The sequence below is a fragment of the Gigantopelta aegis genome, chromosome 6 (assembly GCF_016097555.1).
Source record: "Gigantopelta aegis isolate Gae_Host chromosome 6, Gae_host_genome, whole genome shotgun sequence".
Taxonomy (NCBI): Eukaryota; Metazoa; Mollusca; class Gastropoda; order Neomphalida; family Peltospiridae; genus Gigantopelta; species Gigantopelta aegis.
The window spans coordinates 11613548-11640606 of NC_054704.1; the positions used below are offsets into that span (position 1 = coordinate 11613548).

General features: G+C 35.3%; 1 protein-coding gene across 1 annotated transcript in view; it reads right to left on the reverse strand.

Annotated features, from left to right (window-relative positions):
* Window positions 1-252: 252 nt before the first annotated feature.
* Window positions 253-27059, reverse strand: part of LOC121376051 (pre-mRNA 3'-end-processing factor FIP1-like) — a 51979-nt gene continuing 25172 nt past the window's right edge. Inside the window, exons 12-17 of the mRNA XM_041503828.1 lie at window positions 9744-9771; window positions 7248-7355; window positions 5633-5689; window positions 3997-4158; window positions 686-2078; window positions 253-641 (exon numbers count right to left, since the gene is read on the reverse strand). Of these exons, the coding sequence (XP_041359762.1) occupies window positions 1958-2078; window positions 3997-4158; window positions 5633-5689; window positions 7248-7355; window positions 9744-9771 (476 nt within the window). The 3' untranslated portion in view covers window positions 253-641; window positions 686-1957. The remainder of the gene's footprint in view (window positions 642-685; window positions 2079-3996; window positions 4159-5632; window positions 5690-7247; window positions 7356-9743; window positions 9772-27059) is intronic.

Genomic DNA, 27059 nt, shown 5'->3' on the forward strand with positions numbered 1-27059 from the left:
GAGCTTTCCCGTATGTGAGAAAGTGCATATAAAAGATCCCTTGCTGGCGTCGTTAAATAAAACAAACTTTTAACTAAAAGCAAGAGCCCAGGCATATAACATGCACCATTTACCACATTAAGTTTTCATATTTAACCACAGTGACACTGCCAAGATGCCATGAAGAAATCATTCTCAAAGAATTCTGTATTTCTGTAGGTAAATATTTAATTTTATAAAAAGTATACTGAAAAGACAACAAAAAATCCTATGTCACAATGAATTTTAATGAAGATGAACCATGTCATATTGGATTACTCATTTCCATGTAACACTACAGTTTAAATCATATACATTATACACCACTAGTAAAATATTTAAAAACAAATACAAGATACTGTTGAATCATTGACTGAATCATGAACTTGTTCTGAACTGCAACAGTTTAAATTATTTATGAACAAGCAAAGTGGATTTACCATATCTGCATACCCTGAATATTAACACATTTTTCCTACACCATTGCAACCATTCTACCCTAACTAGTCAACCTCTGACCCAACACTCCTCTGCTTCCCACCTCCCTCCCGCACCCATCACTGGCATATTAAGCCCTTAATACCAATGTTCCAACGACACTTGGCATGAAATCTATTTTAGACCTAACCAGTGCCCAGTACCTACCAGCCTGTAGACCGATGTAGACCTAACCAGTGCCTTTCTTCTTTGTATGAAGGTTTGACATTACTGTTTTTAAAACCGTGTGTTGTATTGGATGTATTTGTGTTATCAGATTTGACTGTACTGGAAACACCACACAGCAAGATGTGGCCAAGGACATCAAGCTTGAACCTTCATTCAATATGATCATAAAAATCTAGTTGAAATGAAAACAATTTTGGGACAGCAGGTAGTAAAACAACAGGCATAAACTGAATATTAACATTACATCCTGTTTCAACAATATAAAAAAAATGTTTTTACATTTCAATAAAGTTTGTTATATCGAACAAGTAACACATTATTTGGAGTCTACTTTGAACATTAAAATTCATAGTCAACAGCGCAAGTACAAAATATTTAAAATACAGCATACTGGTTTCTTGCCCACTGGACAATTAGCCAGCTTTTGCACGGTGCTAGATAAATCTGTCTAGCACACTGGTGCTGGAGGATATCTACATATGCATGACGTCATAACTCATGTTTTTCAAAATTCGGTTTGCCATTTCACATTGTATCATTGTTTTAACAATATTTAAACAAATTAATCTTTTAATTTTTATATTTATTGGCAAGTTGTTACACTTTTATGTTGTTGCATAATGTGGACTCTATTTTCCCCTGTATGATTAAATGAGTTTGTTACGAATCGTTCTACAATAAACGAATCATTCTATAATAAACAAACCGTAGCTTACAAAATTAATGATTTGTTACTGTAATTAAATGGGTAAGAAAAAGAATCAATCACTGTTGCGAGGTATAGATAAAGCAATTCCAACCCTCGGGACAAAATGTTTTTGTAAGGGCAGAGGTTTACAAAAAACATTTTGTCCCTCGGGTTGGAATTGCCTTATCTATACCTCACAACGGTGATAGATTCTATTAATCCTACATATGTGACAGTATTCAGTTTTACCATGGTTGAAGCCATTGATTATCAAACAGAATATATTTTTCACTAAACAAAAAAACTATGACATGAAGCAGTCTTCACTTTAGGCAAAGAATTTTTTTATTTAACCTTGATGTTCAGAACAATATTTGGTCAAATGATCTTTAAACAGAATTTGTGCAGCTTTTTCATGGGTTTGTTAAACCGTATGTATTATCTTGGAAATGTGTACTGTGTATGTACAATAAATTTTTGTTCTGTAACTAATACACAGTTGTGTTCCGCTATGTTCATCATGTTGGCAATGTGTGGTGTAATTTCCGTGAGAGATGAGGAACATGTAAAAGATCTCTGCGTGATTCAGTCCTTGGTTTCACTGTCGTCGTTCGGCTGCGAAGAGTCCGGGTCATCTTTGTCGCGCTTCTTCTTGCTCTTGCTACGGTGTTTTGACTTGTGGTGGTCTGCCTCATCTTCCTTCTTCCTGTAAACAACAAAAAGTAACATGCACCAGTTTATGATGTAACTGAAATTATTGTTTCGGTGATGATTAAAATTAACAAGTTACCCATGAAACAAGCATTCTGAGAGTACTGCCGAAGCAATACATGTCACCTACCAGGGTAAATTGCCATGACAGTAACAGTACATGGTAGACATGGTAGAGCTATAAACTAAATTTCAGCATAATATCTTGAGTAATTCTAAAAAACAAAGTTCAGAAAAACATATTTTTGTAAGTTCAAGGGCCATAACCCTGAGACCGAAGGATTGCGATGAAACCTATAATCCCCTCCGGTTGGGCCGTTTAGGTACTAAAAAGAAGCAGCGACCCAGAAGATTTGTTTTCATTAAAACTCCTGATATCACATTAGAATTTACTAGCATCAGGGATAACAGTAATGTAGAAACACTAGACAGCCATTGTGACAGATATTGCAGAAAACCTGAAAAAGCCTTAGACCATGACAGTGGTTGCAAACATACCTAGTTACCACAAATCAGCCTGTTATAAACCCTGAAAAAACCTAGACCATGACAGTGGTTGCAAACATACCTAGTTACCACAAATCAGCCTGTTATAAAACCTAGACCATGACAGTGGTTGCAAACATACCTAGTTACCACAAATCAGACCATAGAGTGGTTGCAAACATACCTAGTTACCACAAATCAGCCTGTTATAAAACCTGAAAAAACCTAGACCATGACAGTGGTTGCAAACATACCTAGTTACCACAAATCAGCCTGTTATAAAACCTGAAAAAACCCTAGACCATGACAGTGGTTGCAAACATACCTAGTTACCACAAATCAGCCTGTTATAAATCCTATCCACAGTGTACAACTAGGTTCAATGGTAAGTTATAAACAATGACCAATGATGAGTTTAGCTACGGCTGTGGTATTTAGTGTACCGCAACCCGATATTGAGATGAATTTTTGAAATTTCAATTCAATACTAATACACATTAACTTTATAATTCTACCACAGACAAAAAATGTCCCACTCAATCCATGATGTAAAATAAAGGATCCATGTTGTTATGAAATGTATCTATCTCATGGTCCATTCCTTGACGTGGTGAGGTAGCTTGCATGTGTCAATGACTCTGAGAGCTATGCTAGCTGGAGCATCAGCTCCTGGTAGGGTCACCCAAGCTGGACTGGAGAGACTAGACTAATGTGGACAGGACAGACGGAGGACGTTAGTCAAGAAAGACAACTGTCTAGGAGAAGCAAACTCCAAAATCACAACTGGGCTGGAGAGGCTCAGAATCCTAGTAAGGAAACTCCTAGGAGATGGAAAACTCCAAACTCAAACCAAGTCCACTGAAGTCAGAGTACAGAAGCTATGCATCAGCATTAGCATGGAAACTGAAAGGAAATGTCTGTACATACACTGAGCTCTATGATCATGAAACAGATGGACATATCAAAGTGGTGTCGTCTCTTTAACAGTAACCCATTAATATCTGTCCATGACAGACAGCCGAATTGTGGGTCCATCTAAGTCAGCACACTTGAAAATTATACATAAATGACCACATCACATCACCACTAGTACACCACCACTACCATCATCATCATCATCATCATCATCATCATCATCATCGACCAGCTTCAGTGATGGTGTTGTTAATCCATCAAACACAACGCTCATATTAGTAATAGGTATTTGATTTCCATCCCAGTACCAGCTCCCATCATAGCAAGTTTAATGATTCAATGGGTCACTACACAGACTTCTCTCTCACTATTTCACTGTCTTGGACAGACAGTCCAGCTTAGGTGTGTGACCAGCTAAGTTTGCTTGAACCTTAATTAGTTATAAGCTTGAAGAAATGAGTACAGATGAAAATGAAGTCACCATCACCATCATCATCATCATGACGACCTACCTTCTGGTTCTGTGTCTGGAGGAGTCTCTGTCACCTGACCTCGATCTGTCTCTGCGTTCTCGATCCCGCTCCCGGTCTCTGCCTCGCTCTCGGTGTGAATCCCGGTCTCGATCACGCTCGCGGTCACGATCTCCCCTGTCTCGCCGGTAGGAGTCGCGGTCCCTGGGGGGAAACAAAACACAACATTGTAAAACAGATGTTATGTCTTTACTCCTTTTAGGCACTATGATAACCTTTTTCAAATTAAAATTTGAAAAACGTTAACAATCACAAAATTATATTGTTTGGTGGAAAAGAAACAAAAATATTTGCTACAAAGATGGATGTGATTGTGATGTGTTATAACTGTTCGTATGAGTTCTGTCATAATGACTGTTGTATCTAATTACATACTATATGCTGTATGGTAATGACAGTTCATGAGCCTTCACATGTTCTGCTTGATAATGACCGTTGTGTCTAATTACACACTATATGCTGTATGGTAATGACCGTTCATGAGCCTCCACATGTTCTGTGATAATGACCGTTTATCTAATTACACACTATATGCTGTATGGTAATGACCGTTCATGAGCCTTCACATGTTCTGCTTGATAATGACCGTTGTGTCTAATTACACACTATATGCTGTATGGTAATGACAGTTCATGAGCCTCCACATGTTCTGTGATAATGACCGTTGTGTCTAATTACACACTATATGCTGTATGGTAATGACAGTTCATGAGCCTTCACATGTGCTGCTTGATAATGACCGTTGTGTCTAATTACACACTATATGCTGTATGGTAATGACAGTTCATGAGCCTTCACATGTTCTGCTTGATAATGACCGTTGTCTAATTACACACTATATGCTGTATGGTAATGACAGTTCATGAGCCTTCACATGTTCTGCTTGATAATGACCGTTGTGTCTAATTACACACTATATGCTGTATGGTAATGACAGTTCATGAGCCTTCACATGTGCTGCTTGATAATGACCGTTGTGTCTACACACTATATGCTGTATGGTAATGACAGTTCATGAGCTTTCACATGTGCTGCTTGATAATGACCGTTATGTCTAATTACACACTATATGCTGTATGGTAATGACAGTTCATGAGCCTCCACATGTTCTGTGATAATGACCGTTGTATCTAATTACACACTATATGCTGTATGGTAATGACAGTTCATGAGCCTTCACATGTGCTGCTTGATAATGACCATTGTGTCTAATTACACACTATATATGCTGTATGGTAATGACAGTTCATGAGCCTCCACATGTTCTGTGATAATGACCGTTGTATCTAATTACACACTATATGCTGTATGGTAATGACAGTTCATGAGCCTTCACATGTGCTGCTTGATAATGACCATTGTGTCTAATTACACACTATATGCTGTATGGTAATGACAATTCATGAGCCTTCACATGTGCTGCTTGATAATGACCGTTATGTCTATTAACACACTATATGCTGTATGGTAATGACAGTTCATGAGCCTTCACATGTGCTGCTTGATAATGTTTCATGACTGGTCACATGTTATTATATAAAATGTTTTGTGAAAGACACGTGATCAAGACAGAACAATCTGATATTAACAATATTGTAAAGAATATATCATTTCCCACCTTCCATACAGATCAGCTTCAGGACTGAGCTCTCTGTGTCGCCAACGATCTTCATAACTGTAACAGGAATTTGAGATATGTAAATATAACTAAACAGTGAGAAAAATACTGAGATTAATGGGGGGGGGGGGGGGGTTAAAATTAAATTGTGGTAATCAGAAAAATCCAGCATAGCACAGCAATTTCTTTATCCTTTTCTGTCCCACACTCGACCACTGGCCATACAAGAAATTGGGTGTGGGAGAGACGTGCCTGAACTTTAACTGGATAGAGGCACGTTAATACAGTTTATGTTACGTTATCATTTCGAGTCTTTCCCTCCCCATCTCTTTTTTTGGTGTAGTATATATTTGCTAAAAAGCTAATTGAAATTACTCTTGCTATAATGGTGGGGTTTTATAGTAACCCAATGTTTTGGAAACAGATGACTTTCCTGTTGACATGACAGTACATACCACAGACTTATGTGAAGCAGTTATGGAATAATGGCAAAAGAGATAATTCTATTTAATCTTCTAGTTGGTGGTAACATGTATATAGTATTATTAATATTGATAGATTAAATACTTCCTCAATCACTATCCAATGTTTATGTATAGTTTGCAACTAGCTATCAACTTAGCTAAAACAATACTATGGCTTCTATTCCTAGAGAATAACCAGTTACTGCCTTAAGATATTGGCTTTATTCTGCTATGGTTAGAAGGTTAGAATGGTATTCACCATTTGACCGGAGCAGGATAAGACCAGTATCTGAAAGCCGTATCTCGTTATTTGCAGTAATTGGTTATTTTATTTATTCTGCATTCAAACAAATATAGTCAAAAAATCATATTTATTCCATTTTTTGGCACACAAATCAACCTACCAAAGTTTTTACAGCATGACATGATTCTTTGTAAGACAGTAGCTACATTTTGTTATGTTCAAAAAATGTTTCCTAACTCTAATTTATAAATAAATCTATAAGTTATGATTTGTTATCGTGACACAAAACGTTATTTGTATATATTGTACTGAAACAATGACTTAAAAGAGTATTTTATTGAAAATCTAGTCTAAAATACTCTAGTTGAGTCAGGCTTATGTGACCTACATTTTTGATCACCGTAAATAGAGAAATTTATCTTGTCATCATATCTTGTCAATGAATATAGTGATTGCAGGATAAATTTGCTTGAACTGTTTAACCTGTCATGTTGCAGTACATAATTCCATTTTAGTATCACAAACCATTTTAGGATAGCAATTAAAATAGCTGTGACATTTGTCAAATAATGTGCACGGTGCATTTTATTGCACAATCAGGCCAAGTTGTTTTATGGAAATTGATCAATAGGTAAAACGAAAGATATGTAGTATGACAATTTCAGGCAATTAGATTGCAAGTAAGTTACATCACCCCGAAACATCTCTTTGTTGTATGCATTTATGATAGTGTGACATGAAAAATCTCTCTTTGTTACATGCACTTATGGCACTGTGACTGTGGTAAGATCAATATGTTTTAGGGAGCAAAATAAAAAAACAAATATTTACCTAGGTCAAAGGTCAACATTGGTATTTCTTTTTTCATGTCTCAGTACTGAAGAACAGAGTAACAAACAGAACATACCTGGATTCCCAGTTTGCATGGTGTGGTTCAGTGTACGAGATTCCGTAAGAACTGTGAGTCGAGTCGTAATTGTAAGTCGGGACCGTAAAACCTGGAGGTGGCTGACTTCTAAATAAAAATAATTTTAAAAATTTCAAACTACTGGAATAATTAAATTTAAGAAAAAATTGTCACCTTAGCAAAAAAGTAACAAACATTGACACATATATTGTTTTTCTTTCTTGATTTAATTTAAAAATCCACTACCGTACATGGATTCTGGTTCTAAGCCAGAGTACACTCTACCCACTGAAGGTGTATAAACATGAGACAAATTTCTCTTTCACTAATCATTAACCTCTGTTTTGGACAAATAACCTAGAATGCTGGGATAAGCCCCATATTGCAAGCTTGAACTTTGTCTGTTTGTCTGTCTCTCTGTCTCTGTGTGTGTCTCTGTGTCTGTCTGTGTGTCTGTGTGTCTGTCTGTCTGTCTATCTGTCTCTCTCTCTCTCTCTCTCTCTCTCTCTCTCTCTCTCTCTCTCTCTCTCTCTCTCTCTCTCTCTCTCTCTCTCTCTCTCTCTCTCTCTGTGTGTGTGTGTGTGTGTATTATGAAGTTTGGGAAGAGCAAGGTAACATCATAAAAATAGATCTATCTAATTTGAATTGTTAACTAAAACCTACATTATTTTTACATGTACATGTATAAAATATCAGCTTTCCATGACAAATTAGCATTATACGAAGGAAGAAAAATCCAAATTAAGTGTTTGCCCAAGTACTTATCTCTGATAGGATTATCGGGGTCAATACAGGATTGTTCTGATCATACATATCGTAGTACATCTCACTGTACAAAATAATACTGTTATCACACTGGTGTGTGCTATGTAAATTTATGTAATACTACCTATCTACAAACTAAAACTGTTTCAGTCTAACATGCGTTTAACATGCTTTTAACAAAGAAAACAAGTCTCAAACACAATTTATTCACAACCTTTGCTGACATGTGTATAGGTTTTTGTTTGGGAATTTGTGATTTTACCCAATCTCATTGTGGATATTATTGAAAAAAAAAATATATATGGGACTATGGAGTTTAACAAAATAACAGACTGGCATATATGTTAACATTGTATCTCTTCAGTTTGAGTCATTCTATAAACAGTGTACCAAAGACTTGTCTGTTTAATGATACCTTAGTATATCGTAAACTATGGTTATCTTGTGTCTGATATACAATGATTTAAACACATTTTAAGAATAAAAGACAAAGCTGTTACAGTTATCAATATTAAACACTGCTGGTGCAGATATTATCATCTATATGCACCTTCCCATAGACACGATGACACATAACAGTTGTTGTTCCAGTCACGGAACATCGGTTGGGATAGGGAAAATATATAATGCAAGCTTCCACAAACAGCAGAAACAATTATTGTGTTCATGCATCGGTAATGCTTCACGAAATTACCATTTGTGTAAAATGTGACAGGTCCACCAAGATAATTAATTCAATCTTGTACACATCAGTTAACAAATGTTTTTAAAAAAAAAGAAAGAAGAAAAACCCTTCTAAGGTTGTCAGCAAAGATAATGACAGCATTAACAGTGATTGAATATTTATTGGCATACATTAAGTTTGATCAATGTTTGATAACGAAGCAATATTTCATCATTTTACTACATTATTATTTCCCTTTTACCAAGAACAAAAGCACTCAACTAAAGCAAAATTACTCCATAATGATTATACTGTGTCGGTCAAGTATAATAATGATAACCCATTTGCAACAGATCTTTGTTAATCTAAAAGCTTCTAGTTCTAAAATACAAATTACTGAGGGTTATTTTTATTATTCAATTTTTTTATTCAGATTTTCATCCACATATACTTATTGAGAGAACATTACAATTTCTATTAAAAGACACAGTAATTAATGAATAATTATGAAAAATTAGATATTACATCTGAAGTATTTAACAAATTATTGATTACAGTTGACCCAAGCAAAAGAGTTAAAGTTTGTTTTGTTGGACACCACTAGAGCACACCGGCTATTGGAAGTCAAACATTTGGTAATTATAAAACAGTCACCAGCAGAAATCTGCCACATTTTTCCTAGTGCAGCAAGGGATCTTTTATATGCACTTTCCCACAGACAGGAAAGCACATACCATTGCCTTTGACCAGTTGTAGTGCACTTGTTAAAACGAAAAAAAACCCAACAACAATCAGCTGAATGGATCCACTGAGGTGGTTCGATCTTTCAACACAAGCACCTCGGGTGAGCACTTAACTGACTGAGCTAAATCCTGCAATCCAAACAAAAGATTATCTGGTTTTAAATGAAGTAAATGTGAGATGGAAATTAGTCCGCAGCATAGAGAAGGTAGCCCATAAAACACATAATGAATGTTATTATTATAACTTGTGGGGGTTTTAAGAATAATTTAACAACAACAATACAGCTCCATCCAACCACACGCCACCCAAAAAAAACAACTTACCTGTCAGTTGTTACAGTAGCGTAGTAAGCTGTAAATAATAACAAATAAACAACATGAGTATAAAAAAGCAAATATTCAACATTGAAAAGTAATTCAACTGTACAGAAAAGTAATACAGCTAAAATACTTGTGTGTAGGGTACGAAGAATGAATCTAGGAAAAAAGGTCACAGGTAAAAAGTCATAAAAAAAAACCACGGAAAAAAAATTCACAGTCTTTCTTTAATCTAGCCTAATTGACCTTGATTGACCCAGGTACAAGAAGCCACAAGTCCCCCCTGCATACTAAAATGCAACTTTCTTTTAATTTAGCCACATTCAATACTCTGCAAACCCATACATTTTATTATATAAAAATTGTGACTCTTTTCCCTGTGATTTTTTTTCCTATACTAAATTGTGAAAGTTAACTGTGTTACTTGCAGTCGACTCAACACTACTGATGATTCAATACCACATTACATCTCTGTATTTCGTACAGGAAAAGCTACTCCAGTTTAGCTTCAAATTTTGTTTCAAATGTGTTCCTTTATTTCTTTCCATCAGTATATTTTGTCTGTACTTAGTTTGAGTTTAAAACTGAAATGTCACACTGTACTGAGTATGAATAGGATTAGAAGTTTATATATTCACAAAACAAAAACATAAAAATATTTGATAAAAAACAAAAACCGAAAAAATAAAAGAAAGGAATTCAAAATGGCAGCCACAGTGGAGGGAGTATATGTTTGTCACAGTAAGTATGGTTTGATTGAACTGACAGATAGAATGACACTGCACCCTACATATCTGCTGGACTTCAAGGTCCAGACCAGCTAAAAATACTCATTTATTGACATTTCATATTACAAACTGTACAGAGAAATATGAACAAACACAGCTTGCTTGATAAAGTTCGATTGAAAAAAAAGAGGGTTATGTTTCAGATTATTTCTCTTCAACCCAGAGGGAAGTTAGCCACAGATCAAATTACAATTATTATTCAAATCCTATTTTGGACCACAGTTAAAACGCTTTTCAAAAGACTCGTAAATTGTTTGGATATACATGTCAACTGACTATGGTCCCAATGGGCTTTGTCCATTGGCTAACACAGTGAGACAATAAAAACGATTTAACTACGAGGGAACATTACAGATCAATAAATTGAATCAAAGGAATATTTTAATACGATGGAATCTAGCTGAAGTTGAAAACATGTTCTGCGGAAATCGTGCTTACTGGGACTGATGACTAGCCATTGTTGGTATTAGTCTTAGCATCAAACTAAATCCTGTTATCGAAACACAAAACCTTGGAATACTTGTTTGATGACAGAAAATCTATACCGCTGTGTGAAACTGGAATTACTGTGAATTACAATAAATTTCATAAAAAATAACTAGGAGTTTTCAGTACTAGAAGACTGGAAAGTTAAAAATGCTTCATGCTGTGACAAAAAGTGAAAAGAGGAATACGACAAAAGATAACTGACAATTAAGACAGAAAGAATAACATTAGAATCTGTATGTATGTACAACTTGTGGTAAACAAAAAACCCATGTCAAATTAGTGGTAAATTGTGGAGTTTAAAAAGAAAGTGAAAACAAGAAAAACTATAAGGAAACAATCATAACCAGTTAAATTCAATTCTGCCAAAACAAATACAGAACTTTTACAAAAACATTATTATGCCTACAACAGGAATAAACATTCAAACCATCACAATCTTCATGTATATGTATATCATTTATATATTAGAGATCAAAGTAACTCTGCATTTCACACTAATAAGGAAGGAATTTTGTTTGCAAAAAAACAACAAATTCTGTTAAGTACTAGATGGAACTTAAAACAAAAACAGAACACCAACAACAAAGTACTAAGTTGAGAACTGTTTTGTGTGCGGCAGAATGGAGTCAAACGATTAAGAACCTCTGTGTACCTATTAACAGTGAAGTTTGAAACTCACCGAACTGTAACAATGGCAAACACTGGAGAGGCCGATAAAAACATAAATAGAAATGTTCATCAAGGAGAAGGTAGAAAATCAATGTAATTAATTATGTAGTAATATAATTCAGACGCAGCAACATTACTGCCCTAATCATACTATTGCAGCCACTCAGTACAATAGTATTAACAATGTTGTTTTGTTCTACCATAACAAACAGTGCATGTCTTCTCAAGTGTAGCAGTGTTCATGTAGTGTGACATACAGAGGACATGTCTGGAGAAGTTCAAACGAAAACTAAACACACGGAAGTGCATCAATGTTCATTTAGACAATACCTAACTGAAAATGAGAGATCAAACAAAAGAACATTTGATCTGGAACATAATAGGAAGTTAATAGCGTGACACCTTAAGATTGTCTTTTGAAACTCAGACCCATTACGCAGGCTGTTCTGTATTCATTCATTGTGATAAAACTTTAAACAAGTCTGCTGTGCAGATCAGGATATCATGCTTGAACATCACTTGGATATGAGCAAACACATCTGTATACATTTGGAAGTTTACTTCAACGTAAAGCAGAGGTAATATCATGTGTAACTTATTTTAAATGAAGCAATTACAGTTTATTCTCAAGGAATGTGTATGGATGGATGTTTTTCAAAACATATCACAAAAAAAACTGAACTGACTTTTGGAATAATTTGTATTTACACTTTTCTAATCAAAAAAATGTTTCATAATTGATGGTGTATTTCCAGTCTTGTAACTAACTGCTTAATGGATGCATTAAGTGTAGGTTACATCACTGCAGAGATTGTTATAGGTCTAGTGTCTCTGATGGGTAACTCAATGGTACTGTTAGCGATATACCGCAACAGGACACTGCGTACCCCAACCAACTGTTTTATTGGCAGTCTTGCCCTAGCCGATCTTCTGGTTGGAATTAGTGTGCCTCCATTAGTGGCACTCAGCTTCGTTGGACTGCCTCACAACTTTCATGGCTGTGTCTTCATAAACTCGTTGGTGGTTGTGCTTACCCAGATATCCATCTTCGGTTTATTATCGATTGCCTTGGAACGCTTCATAGCCATAAAGTATCCCTTTGCCTATCAGAAACATGTCACCATTTTCCGGTCTATTCTTACACTGGTTGTGACATCTACTCTAGCATGTGTTGTGGGTCTGGTACCACTGTTTGGATGGAACAAAGGACAACCAGAAAACATGCATTGTGCTTTTACCAAGGTCATAGGATATGACTACATGGTCTACTTCAACTTCTTTGGTTTTGTACTTACACCACTTGTCATCATGTTCGCAATATACATATATATATTCTCCATTGTCCATCAACAGATGACAGCAATGGAAGCTTTCAATATTACAGACAGATCTACTTCTAGGAAAAAAAAGAAGTTCTTACGAGAAATTAAAGCAGCAAAGTCATTAGCTATGGTCCTTGTGCTGTTTGCTGTGTGTTGGCTGCCCGTTCATGTGTGCAACTGTTTTTCACTGTTTTGTGAAGAATGTAACATTCCAATTCCTGTGCTGCTTTCGGCTATACTGCTGAGCCATGCCAACTCCATGTTCAATCCCCTTCTCTATGCATATGGAAACAGCAAGTTTAAAATGGCATTTCGTAGATTCTGCTGCTGTTCAGTACCAATTGCTGACAGAGAATCGACAGATTATGTAACACAGAAACCACAACAGGCAGCCGATAACCCTGTAGAGAGTGGTCCAGTGTGTATAACCAATCCAGACACAGAAACAACTCAAGAATCTGCCAGTCCGGTCGCAAATGGAGAAATAGAGTTTGCCACCATTATTCATAGTTCACAAAGTGATACTTATAATGTAATGGAGAGTGGAAACACAACCAATGTCAATCCAAACCAAAAAACAACAGAAACATTAAAAACTCCAATACTAAACGGAAACAAAGTGACTTCTATTAAGCCTGGATCACAGCAACTCACACCTAACAAAACAGAGAGTGTAGACATGTGTGAATCCAGTTTAGAAATGCCTGGATCACAGCAATCCACACCTAACAAAACAGAGATGGTAGATGTGTGTGAATCTAGTTTAGAAATGCCTGGATCACAGCAATCCACACCTAACAAAATAGAGATGGTAGATGTGTGTGAATCCAGTTTAGAAATGCCTGGATCACAGCAATCCAGGCCTAACAAAACAGAGATGGTAGATGTGTGTGAATCCAGTTTAGAAATGAAAACAGTTGAAAATTCAACATGTGATAATCAAACAAGTAATTCAGGGAGTGCAGAAGATGCCGAATCATTACCAAATAATTGGATTTTTGTAACTCATCTTTGACTCTTGATCCAAAACTTACTAACCAAAAAATTAATTTGGTAGGACAGATACTTTCTTTAATTTATTCTTTGAATAGGACATTTTAATTTATACGCTGCAGCAAAATGAACATGTTATATATAAATGTTTGTGGAAATTGTTTGAATAGATTAGCTAATACCAATGTATTAACAGATATAAAATTTGCTTTATTTATTATACAATTCCAGTCAACGTAGATATATAGGTAAATATCGGGTCTCTCAAACTTGCAAGAATGACAGTTTTGGTCTAATTTTAAAGTGACAGACCCTAGCTTTTAAACACTACAACATATTTTTCACTTTTACAGCTGTTTTGATAACTAAATTTGAAGTTACTTACATTTTCTTGTTCAGATTATCCATTTTCGTAAATCTGAAGTGTTTCTGGTCATCCAGGTTTTTGTAATACCCCTAAATACATTTTTCATAATTCTAAAAATGCAACGCCATATAACTGTAAATGAAATGTGTTGAGTGTGTTGTTAAATAAAACATTTCCTTCTAAAAATGCATGTTTGTTTGTCAAGTACCAGTTATCGAGCTAAATTAATATATTTTTAGATGTTATAGCCCCGGTTAAACCTCGCAGACTTTAGTTTCACTCTATTATAATTTTATTCAGATGTGTTACACATTTGTAGATTAAGCAAACATAGCGTCTAGTTTTACAGGCTAAAACAAGGGTCTGTACCTTTAAGCAATCCATTGTTGTTTGTACATCAAACTTTGGTTAACAATAACGCGTGCTGCAAAGTTTTAATTCTCAAACATCTGTGTATGCTATATTACCAGAGCTCGCGCTGTCGGTAGCCAAATTAGCCATTGGCTAATTTAAAAAAAAAATGGCTAATAAAATTTGCAAGTGGCTAAAATTTTGGCTAAGCAATTTTCTGTCTTCTGATGTGAACAAACGGTTACATAATCTATCCGACACCTTAAACATAATAATACTACCAAATATTCAATTAGCGTAATAGCGATCTCGCGACCGGTAACGAGAAACGGTGTCATGCAGAATACAGTGTAGGCCTTATGATGTTTGCGTATTTTAATAATCACGGTTATTAATTTTAACGGCATGCATTCAGCATGTATGACAGCAATGTCTGGAAGATATGTAGCTTGTTATTTTTACTTTGTAAAATCTTTGAACCAAAGTAATAAAAACAGACCGTCAATGCGTGTCAATTTGAATACACATGCCAGTTCAGGGCCGAAAGACATGTAGGCCATCTCAAGGGCCGAGTTCAGCCAGACCGAGCGAAAACAAAACGTTCGGTAGACTGGTTTGTGCACTTCACGTTAAACCAGATGGATACGACGAACACCAATCAAATATTTCGCGAACGTTAGGAAGAACGTTTGTTGGCTGAACTGAGGACAGCTCTCGGTGGAATATACGTCACGCTTCAGTCAGCCGACACCCGCGTGTCAAGAGACATCGTTGCGGACATTAAACAATACGATTACGCAAAAGTAAATCTTGATGTAAATTTGTAGAAAAACAATAGTTATTCGCATCAATGAATACCTAACTGCAGTTTTTGTTTATTCCTTTGTCTTTGTTAATTTCGTACCCATGCAGATCGCGATCGCCAGAAATGAACATGCAGTATTTAAATTTTGTAAGCAGAAATCACAACAAGCATTTAACACAACGCTGAAATCAACCGCAACAACATGGAACAAATTATGAAATTGTTTGGGGTGGGGAATTGACGGGTCACTTAAAAAAAAAAGCAAAGAAAAATAATAAATTGAAACTAACATAAAGATTGCTATTTAAAGAAATAATGAGCTCTATATATATAAAAAAAAAGCTCTCAAATTTTTATTTGGGAAAAAAGGAAGAAAGAAAAAAAAAAAACCCACCATTCAATCCATATTTCTGTATGTTTGTTAATTTAATGTCATAGGCCTTAGAAGTAGGGGTGGGTGTATGGGGTACTGGCTTCAAACTCTGAAGATATTGCATAACCCCATCCCAACCCCACCCCCGCTGAAAAATCAAAGTAATATATTAACTGCCCCTACCCCCATTGAGGTTTTGTTATTCCTATTTATTCCAGTTTGTACACAATTAGCTGAAAAAATATACATTTTCATATTCATATATAAATACTCAATACAGTACTGCGTAAAACAAATTTGGCTAAAGCATTTTCAATATGGCTAATAAAAATTCCATTTGGCTAATATTTTGGCTACAGGTATTTTTGATCCAGGGTGAGCCCTGTATTACATAAGTGCACAATTGTGTATAAAGAAAGACACTGTATACTACAGGTATTGTTTTATTACACAGGACATTTACATTTACACTTCCAATATTACTGTTTTTGTTTGCTGGTACATAATCAGAGTAAATCAGAAAAACACACAAGCTTAGTTGACAACAGATGTGATCTACAAAACAACCCATCATATTGATTAATCTATGTCAACTTCATAAATTCTTGTTATCAAACAAAACAGTTTGTCTTAAAACTTCCTTATGCCAAGAAACTAGGATTGGGATATGAATTTTTAACATTTTATTACGAGTTTATTGTGTGGTTTCTTTGTGTATTTATGTATAATAAAATGTCTTATATTACAACACTGTCTGGATTGCTTAGACTAGCAGATGATAAAATGTTACTGAATTACTTAGCCTAGCAGCTGATAAAATGTTATTACAGCGAAATGCAAAAAAAAAAGGAACCACAAAGAAAGAAATGTTTGCTCAATGACACTTCAGTATTTACAGGCTATTTGTGTCCAACACGTGTATTTAAAGTACTGAAACGTCCTTGGAGATTGAAAAATGTATCAGACATCAGTCAAAAGCATATCTTGTGTCATCCTCCTGGCAATCACAATTTTGTACATATATTGTATTTTATTATGTCCAAAATATAACTTTTTACAAAATTATCAACTTTTTGGTTTGTGTCAATTCAATAAATTGACAGGTGTTTTCTGGGAAATTATGGAGACTATATCACAATGTATGATAATTCAGAACACTTTGGCTGATTTTGCTTTAAACAATATTTATTTGGCAAAACATATTTGGTCAACAGTAATCTAATTAAAATTAGCTCCACTATTACATGTGGATCTAAAGACAGCCAGTTGGAGCTCATGTCCACCAATCAAAACCTTACTTGCAGAATCCTGCCAGTGATTTAAAAATAATTTCAAGACATTCCGAATTATCCTGAGGGTATACGACATGTTTCGTGTGAAATACGAATGCCGTAAAACATGTTTTATTTTATAAAATAAATAATTTGTAATGTAAAACTGAAGACTGATTTAGGTTTTTTACATTTTATAAATAAATAAATAATTTTTAATGTAAAATTGAAGACTGATAACCCACCCCGTACGTATTGGTATGGTTCGCTGTACTGCGGCCACTAAAATAGACTCGCCCGATATTTTTAGAATTTGTATGCTCCCAAATAACGTTATAAAAGGCGAAGTGTGATTGGTCAATATTTAATTATTATTTACAGACGAAATGTTACCTGGACATTGGGGACTACACAGTGTTGTTAGTTTTAAATCACTGGCAGGATTCTGCAAGAAAGGTTTTGATTGGTGGACATGAGCTCCTACTGGCTGTCTTTAGATCCACATGTAATAGTGGAGCTAATTTTAATTAGATTGGGTCAACAGGCTTAGCCTATATTAAAACCTCTCCCTACATACAAGCGAATACATATTAAGATACAACAGACATACATAGACTTGAACAAAGAGTAAGAAAACAAGAAGGGGTGGAGAAACTGCAGAACTTTTACATTGGATTGAGCGATGGTTAACATAAAATTTATATGTTAACTTTAGCAAAAATGTCCAATATCAGTAATGAATTTTAAAGTAGTGTTAAGCATTTCTTGATTTTTCTTTTTCACTAAATTCTGGATTTCCCAATAAGATCATTTTATATTTCTATGTACACAATATGTACACACAAGAACTCTCCCACCCAGAGAAAGTTTAAAGACTTAATGGGTAGGTGTAAGTCCACATCAACTTCTCTATCACTAACAACTAACCCATTGTCATGTACAGACAGCCCAGATAACGGAGGTGTGTACCCAGGACAGTGTGCTTGATCCTTAATTGGATACAAGCACAAATATAAGTATATATGCAATAGAATCCACTTAACCAGCCTTGTTTTGTTTAATGACACCACTAGAGCACATTGATTTATTAATCATCGGCTATTAGATGTCAAACATATGGTCATTTTGACACAGTCATAGACAGGAAACACACTAGAATTTTCCATTAGTAGCCAGGGATCTTTTATATGCACCATCCCACAGACAGGATAGCACATACCATGGCCTTTAATACACCAGTCGTGGTGCACTGGTTGTGATGAGAAATAGCCCAATGGTCTCACTGATAGGGATCGATCCTAGACCAATCGTGCATCAAGTGAGCACTTTACCACTGGTGGTTAAGCCATCAGATTAAAGCTGGTAGGTACTAAAGTACTGTCGGAAATAGAATAAAAATGATTTTTGTCGATTATTTCTTTCATATTAAACTGACAAGTAAATATTTTGTAAATACCCATTCAATGATACTTTACCTAATTGATGTACAAGGTAGTGTTTACTCTTGAAATTAAACTAATGATGTCAGTAAACAGGTCATTTGTGACCTTTATTGGAACAGACTATAATACATTTTGATCATATGTGTCAATTGCATTTACCCTTAAACAAACTTTTAATTTAAAACTGCAAGTTAACTGATTATTTTGAATTGCAGCATAAATTATTAATTATGACAAGCATATTTATTGAATATAAATTCAATATAAGTACATTAGAAATTTACACAATCTTGCAACAATTTAAAGGTGCTATATAATGCGAGCTGTGATAAAGATTCTCCAATAAAAATTTATTTTCTACCAGTAGATAAAATTATTTCCTATAATCATTTATGGGCATATTGTTAAAGGTGTCTTCTTTAAATGTTAAATCAAAATTTTATATATATTAAAAAAAAGAAAAAAAAAAGATTTGCAATAGCTGTCATTGGGCAACATTGAGATAGCACCTTTAATACCAGTATAATGGATCACTCATAATGGCTCTTGACAGTTTTGCTCAAAAGTTACTTACACATATTTTGTTTTGGAGAGGAATTGGGGCAAACCATCATCAGAAACAGTTCCTCACATACTGTAACAGCAATGAAATTGACACCTTGACCAAAATTTGTTATAGTCTGTTCCAATAAAGTACACAAATCACCTGTGTACTGACATCAATGAGTGCCCAAACAAGTAAATGCTAAATTAGGTAGACTATCATTAAATAGATATTTACAAAATATTTACATGTCAGTTTAATAGGTAAGAAATAATCGACGAAAATCATTTTTATTCTATTTCCGACAGTACTATAGGTTCACATCCTGATACCAGTGTGAGTTTCATGACTCGGTCGGTAGGTAGAAGTCCATCACATCGACTTCTCTCTCACTAACCACTAACCGACAGTCCAGATAACCAAGGTGTGTACCCAGGACAGCGTGCTTGAAAATTAATTGGAAAGAAGCACGAAAATAAGTACATGTATAAACAAATGAGCGGACACCCAGCAGATGTAAGCTGAACCATAGAGCGACACCCCGCTGTCAGAATCAATGAATACAGAAGTGTTCCTGTGATACACCAGCTGGCTCTTTGTTCGACAAAAAAACATTGATTTCCTATCAAGTACCAGTTGATCTTTATCATCAGCCTGTCCACCATGAAGCAGTAACAATAAATGGATTTATCTGGAATCACTATTTGAGTATTTGTATTGGGGAGCTATAATGACAAGACAAATATCAAGCTCTCTATAGGTTTTACGTGCCAAACAAATACACGAAACTCGACACATATTAACCGTAAGAAAGACAATGGAGCATATTAGTGGATTACTAAACAAACTTCTATTTCACATCAAGTTTATGTTCTAAAAAAAAAATCATTATTTATTTCTGCTTTAGTGCGTAGCAAATGAAAATAGCATTTGAAGGAAAAAAGTGTGATATGAAATGGCAACAAATATTAAATTTATAGTTATTAAAACCTATAGGGCATAGCATATTCTATTTAAACAACATACTTAATTTGATGTGCAAGTATATGGCCAGAATGTGATTACATTAAAATTTTTATATAAAAGCAATCTGAACAAACAAAATAATTAACATGTTTAGACTGTATCTGTGTACAACATTGAGTAAAAAGAATGTTTTGACCAAGTCGAGATTGCTCCCATCAATCACTGTTATTGCATTATTGTTTATCAGCTATTAAGTATCAAACATTTATTAAGAACTGAATGTGATAATGTTTGTAGTTCGTGACAGTATGAAGCACACTCTATTACATCAATATAAATTCTAACACAACTTTCATATAAGCTTTTTTTCCAATGGTTAATTTTCGTGATAAATCGGACAATAGATGTAAGCTGTCATGGGCAACCACAATTTATCATAACAAAATTCCGAGAAGTTGTTAACAACAAAACACAGTGATATTATCACCTAAATACTATCAAATAACAATAAAACTCTTTCTCCAGGATATTAATATATGGGACAAGAGGAATAACCATTCAACAGTTTGGCTTTATTTCAACAGTAGCTGAATGACGGAAATCTCACATTTTTATGATAAACAACTTTTTTTTAAATGTGTCTGCATGTTATTTCAATAAACAACAATATTTATTGATTCAATATTAACAGATAACATAAACAAATATTTTATTAATTTTAAACAATAAAGGAAATAGTTGAATCAATCTATTTAGTTTTTTAAGCATTGACAAAAGTTTGCAAAATTAAGGTTTATGGAGTTGTGAACTTCAGCTTCCCCCCCCCCCCCCCCCCAAGTCACATGACATCATTTGGACCAATGCAAGCATTTATAACAAAACGAGTATTTACAGATTGGAATCATATTAATTTTAAACTCAAACAGGATATATCATGGGCTTTATTCACATACTAGTCATGGAACACTAGCTGAAAATGTAAAAACAACTTTCAACAATGGTGTCTGTGTGGGGGGCACCATCTTACAACTTGTTTAACCTCAGGTGGGTATTCTTATGACTAGTTAACTCCAACCCCTACCAAATGATCCATTCATAGCTTTGTGTGTTTTTAAAACCATACTACAATTCAATTGCTTTAATCCAAAAGCAGAGACTGATTAAACAAATAAATCTGAATAATATCCCAGCATGGAATTATTTAATCCAAGCTGTAGGAGTCAAGTTACAGTGGCAGGGACCATCCTTATCTCACGGGGTAATGTCGTGTCTACACATGTGTGTGTAATACTAGACATATATTTATATTTTATAGCTTATCAGATACTATCATACATGTTTCATACTGTTCTATTGTGTACGTGTAGTAAACGCCGACTTCAAGTAATTAACACATTTCTAAACGATGTAAACCGAATCATAAAATCGGTACAGGGTATATATTTTATTCTCAGTTGTGGACAATATAGTACAAGGCCATACAGGGACTTAACAAACCACTACTAAGAACTAACACTGCCAACTAACACCTTGAACTAACACTGAAAATTAACACTGAAAACTAACAGAAATAACTACTGTGCACTAACAATGAGAACTAGTACTGTGCACTAACACTGAGAACTAGCACTGAGCACTAACACTGAGAACTAGCACTGTGCACTAACAATGAGAACTAGCACTGTGCACTAACACTGAGAACTAGCACTGTGCACTAACACTGAGAACTAGAACTGTGCACTAACACTGAGAACTAGCACTGTGCACTAACACTGAGAACTAGAACTGTGCACTAAGACTGAGAACTAGCACTGTGCACTAACACTGAGAACTAGCACTGTGCACTAACACTGAGAACTAGAACTGTGCACTAAGACTGAGAACTAGAACTGTGCACTAACATTGAGAACTAGAACTGTGCAATAACACTGAGAACTAGAACTGTGCAATAACACTGAGAACTATAGTACTGTCGGAAATAGAATAAAAATTATTTTCGTCGATTATTTCTTACATATTAAACAGACAAGTAAATATTGTGTAAATATCTATTTAATGATAGTCTACCTACTTTAGCATTTACTTGTTTTGGCTCTCATTGATGTACAAGGTGGTGTTTACTTTTGAAATTAAAATAAAGATGTCACTAAACAGGTGATTTGTGCACTTTATTGGAACAGACTATAATAAATTTTGATCAAGGTGTCAATTTCATTGTGGTTACAATATGGGGGGGGGGGGGGGGGTATGAGATACTGTTTCTGATGACAGTTTACCCCTATTCCTCTCCAAAACAAAATATTTGTAGACTTTTATAAGTAACTTTTAAGCAAACCTGTCAAGAACCATTTTGAGTTTGCGATCTATTATACTGGTATTAAAAGTGCTATTTCAAAGTTGCATAATGACAGCTATTGCAAATCATGTTTTTATTACATTTTGCTTTAACATTTAAAAACTACATCTTTAACTATATGCCCATAAATGATTATAAGAAATAATTTTATTTACTAGTAGAAAATACATTTTTATTGGAGAATCTTTATCACAAACAGATGCTATAGCCCCTTTAAGTTCTGTGCAATAACACTGAGAACTAGCACTGTGCACTAACACTGAGAACTAGAACTGTGCGCTAACACTGAAAACTAGCACTGTGCACTAACACTGAGAACTAGCACTGTGCGCTAACACTGAGAACTAGTACTGTGCACTAACACTGAGAACTAGCACTGTGCGCTAACACTGAGAACTAGTACTGTGCGCTAACACAGAACTAGTACTGTGCACTAACACTGAGAACTAGTACTGTGCACTAACACTGAGAACTAGTACTGTGCACTAACACTGAGAACTAGAACTGTGCACTTTATAGGATATTAAACTCGCTTCCATTTCGTATTATGTTTATGTCCCGAGTGAAATAATTTTCAACTGTCATGATCTTCAGCAAGTGACAATTAGGAGATAACCATATGGAGTTTTTAGATTTGCAGGTGTTATTAATTGTCTATTTGATCTCGTAAATGTAATTTTTGACCGACGGTGTTAGCCTGAGGTCCAAAATTAAACATTTGCAGGCATCAAATAGACAATAACACCCGCAAATCTAAAAACTCCATATGGTTATGTCCATTGTAAACTGAATTGTTTTTCTACAGAACTAATTGTATATTTGGCATTTCTTGAAAAAAATACCTGGCTACAATCTAACTGTAGACCCTTGAATGTCAACTTTGGCTGTTTCAATTGCTAATGACGTCACTTTCTAATGATGTCATTAGCTTTCCGGGTGTTATTTTCATTTGATCCCGGAAAAAGAATGTAATTAACCAATCACAATACAGAACACACTCCAGTCACTTTACAATGAAAATTATACTGACACACAATGAAAATGCAAAACAGATATTTTTCAATATTTTGTTGTGATTAATGAAAAATATATTTATTGGACTTAAAATAACAATTTATAAGAGGAAGCCATTGATTGGTACTTTTGTCTTTGTTTTTAATCCTGGTTTTGTTCTCGTTACACATACAATAGCAGAAACACACCAAATGGTGTGAAATGCGTTCACTACATGCTCAATCATGCTGCATGCAATGCACGTGAAATGCCAGTATGTGGACACATAAAAGTCACGTAACGGTGTCATATTCCTCGTCACATTAAGAATGCCACGACTCAGAGAAGAACAAAGGGAGCGAGCGTTGGGCATGGTTCAAGGGGGGACTTCGCAAAGCCAAGTTGCTAGGACCTTCAGAGTCCATCCATCAACTATTGGACAACTTGTTGAACGTCATCAACAGACCGTGATCGACCTCGACCTGGTCAACGTCCCGTTACAACCCCACGCCAAGATCGGCAGATTCGACGACACCACCTCCGTGACCGGTTCAGAACTGCGACGATGACAGAAAGCAATATGATAGGACGTCATGGAAGGCCTATCCATCCAATGACGGTCATCCGTCGACTCAGAACGGCTGGACTCAGATGCAGATGCCCGTACAACGGTAACATCATGACACCGCGACATCGTGCTGCGAGACTACAGTTTGCTCTCCAGAATGGTAATCATCCACCAGCCTTTTACCGGAGCATTGTTTTCTCAGATGAGTCCCGTTTCTCTGTCTCTTTTGCCAATGGAAGAGCACATGGTACGCTGACAGATATGTGAGGGAACGTGATCGGTTTGGCGGCGGCTGTCTGATGGTATGGGGGCCAATCAACTGTGATTTCAGGAGTGATCTCATCATTGTCCACGATGCCCTTACAGCCCAGCATTATGTTGACGTTATTCTAAGACCAGTTCTCCAGCCACTTTTGCGCCATCACCGAAGACCAGGACCCTTCTGTTTCAACAAGACAATGCCCGTCCACATACTGCAAGAATTACCCAGGCATTCCTGCAACAAACTGGTATCACCATTATGAACTGGCCCGCCGTTTCACCGGATTTGAACCCAACTGAACACATGTGGGATGAGTTAGGACGTCGTGTATGTCACTACCAGCCACTACCACGTAACATCGCTGAGCTTGCACAGACATTGCAGGAGGAGTGGAGGAACATTCCTGTGGCTTATTTGAGATGTTTGTGCCAATCATTTCCCCGTCGTCTTCACGCATGCTCATGGGCCAATGGTGGACACACCAGATACTGACCTTGATATGGGGGGTTGAACTTTTCGATCACGAATGCAACTCGATTACTGATGATAACTGGCCATGTTTCCATGTAAATGTATCTCATGAATACCAGTCATTAATGTCATATTACATTATCCATCAATTATTTAATAGTTTGTCGTTATTTGCATTGTGTGTTAGTATATTTCACAAGGGACATAAACATGATATGAAATTTAATATCTTATTTATTACCCATAATCAACTTTAATTTATATCACTCAACTAGTTTGGTTGACGTTCCTGTAAGGTTGTAATGCGTCAATCGATAACCTCATGAAGTGTTATGTCCCACTTGGCGTTCTAGTGGGATGTATCACTTTGATATGTACCAATGTATTATTAACCATAATTATTATTATAATAAAATAGCATATCTGTTGTTGTTTTTAAAGAATAGTCTAATGTTTAGACTATAAATACCACATATCTCATATTTCTGTTGGTAAATAATTAAACCTTAGTTTAAATGAATGAATGAATGAATGAATGAATGTTTAACGACACCCCAGCACAAAAAATACATCGGCTATTGGGTGTCAAACTATGGTAATGCAAATAAATAAAGTGATGATCAACATCAATATAAAAATTCAAGGTTTAAACAAAAACAGTGTAAAGAACTGTGCAAAAATACAAATACAAATATCACAGAATTTTACGGACACCGAATTTTACTCTAAACTTCAATTTGTGCTGTATTGGCCATTCTCAAAGAGAATGTTACACCCCTGCACCACGGTGAGGTTACAGCACACGCAGGGGCCTTAGTTTAAATTACTCATGGTTATAGTAAGTTAGCAGTGACTCACATAACAAATTTACAATACACATAATCAGGCACTGTGGAAGCAAGTAGACATTGAGGGGGGGGGGTGGGGGTGGGGGGGGGGGGGGCTGACTAAGATCAAGGGTGCAAAGCAAAGTTTCTAGAGTGGTTCTGGGGTATGCTCGCCGTAAAATTCTGAAAACTAGATGCCCTGAAATTTAATTTCCTACATTCTACAAGTAAAATTAATCTCTACCTTAAACAATAATATTTTTTATTCAGGATTATTGTGCTTGATACAACATTAAAGTTAAAAAAACGCACACAGAACTCAAAACATTATTATAAAATAAAGTATAATCAGAGTCTTCATGATCTTGTACTTTTGGACAGTTTTCAAAAAGTAGTAGGTCTTGTAAGGGTCATTTCTGGCCTCCAAAATGATGTCAGCATGCCATGTCCTATCTATCATATCTATGGTTTTGTAGATATATGTCCACTAGTCAATAATATGTTATTATTTAGTTGTCAGCTGCTACGGTAAAATGATATGAGGCCTTTAATGGGTTAGGGTTATTCAATATGTGAATACAATTTGCTCTTTTCAAATTGAAGAATGGAAATAGGTTAAAATTTCACAATCAATACAATGAGTTTAGGTATATTTGCATACATATGTAATTAAAAACAGAGTACAATATTTAAAGTTTCCAGAATCAATAGTATGGGGAGTAAAATGAGATGTAGAACTAGTCCCATGGTCAAAACGTAATTCTGAACTGAAATCTGTGTAATCGAGTCTATCCATGGTTTATTAATGGTTGTTATATCTACAGTCTTCTTATTTAATGTATGCATGTCAGCCTGGAATCTTTACTGAAAATTAACTATTCAAGATGGCCACTTAAGTCACGATTTAGTTCTGGTGTGTTTTGGATCCAAACTAACACTTTATATGAAAAATATCATGTCTAAAAGCAGACATTTTGTAAAATGACTGAAATTTTCAGGCAATTTGTAAAGAGACTGATTCACTCAGGTAATTTACAAATGATCTAAATATTTCAGAATAAATTGGCTGATTTTAGAATGATTTTAACCCACATAAATACATGTTAATTAAACAATATAAAAAAAAACACAACCAAAAAACCCATAAAGATTTGTTTATTAACTAAAATACTGGTAAATTATGGTTATCTGGGGCCAATTTCACAAAACATCTTAAGTTTACGTCTGCAACTAGCAGTTTTACCAAGCATACATTTACATGTTTGGCATCTATTTCATGCATAAAATTACATCATTACAGAAGATGGAACATTTTAAGGACAAAGAGAAATTAATTATGTGTGTTTCTGACTATATATAAAAGTAATAAGAATTGTGGTTTTGTCATAGATTTACGTTTACATGCAAAACTAGGCTTACAATGTTAGGTGAAATTGAGGCCTGTTTATGTTCAGTGTTTCTGCCA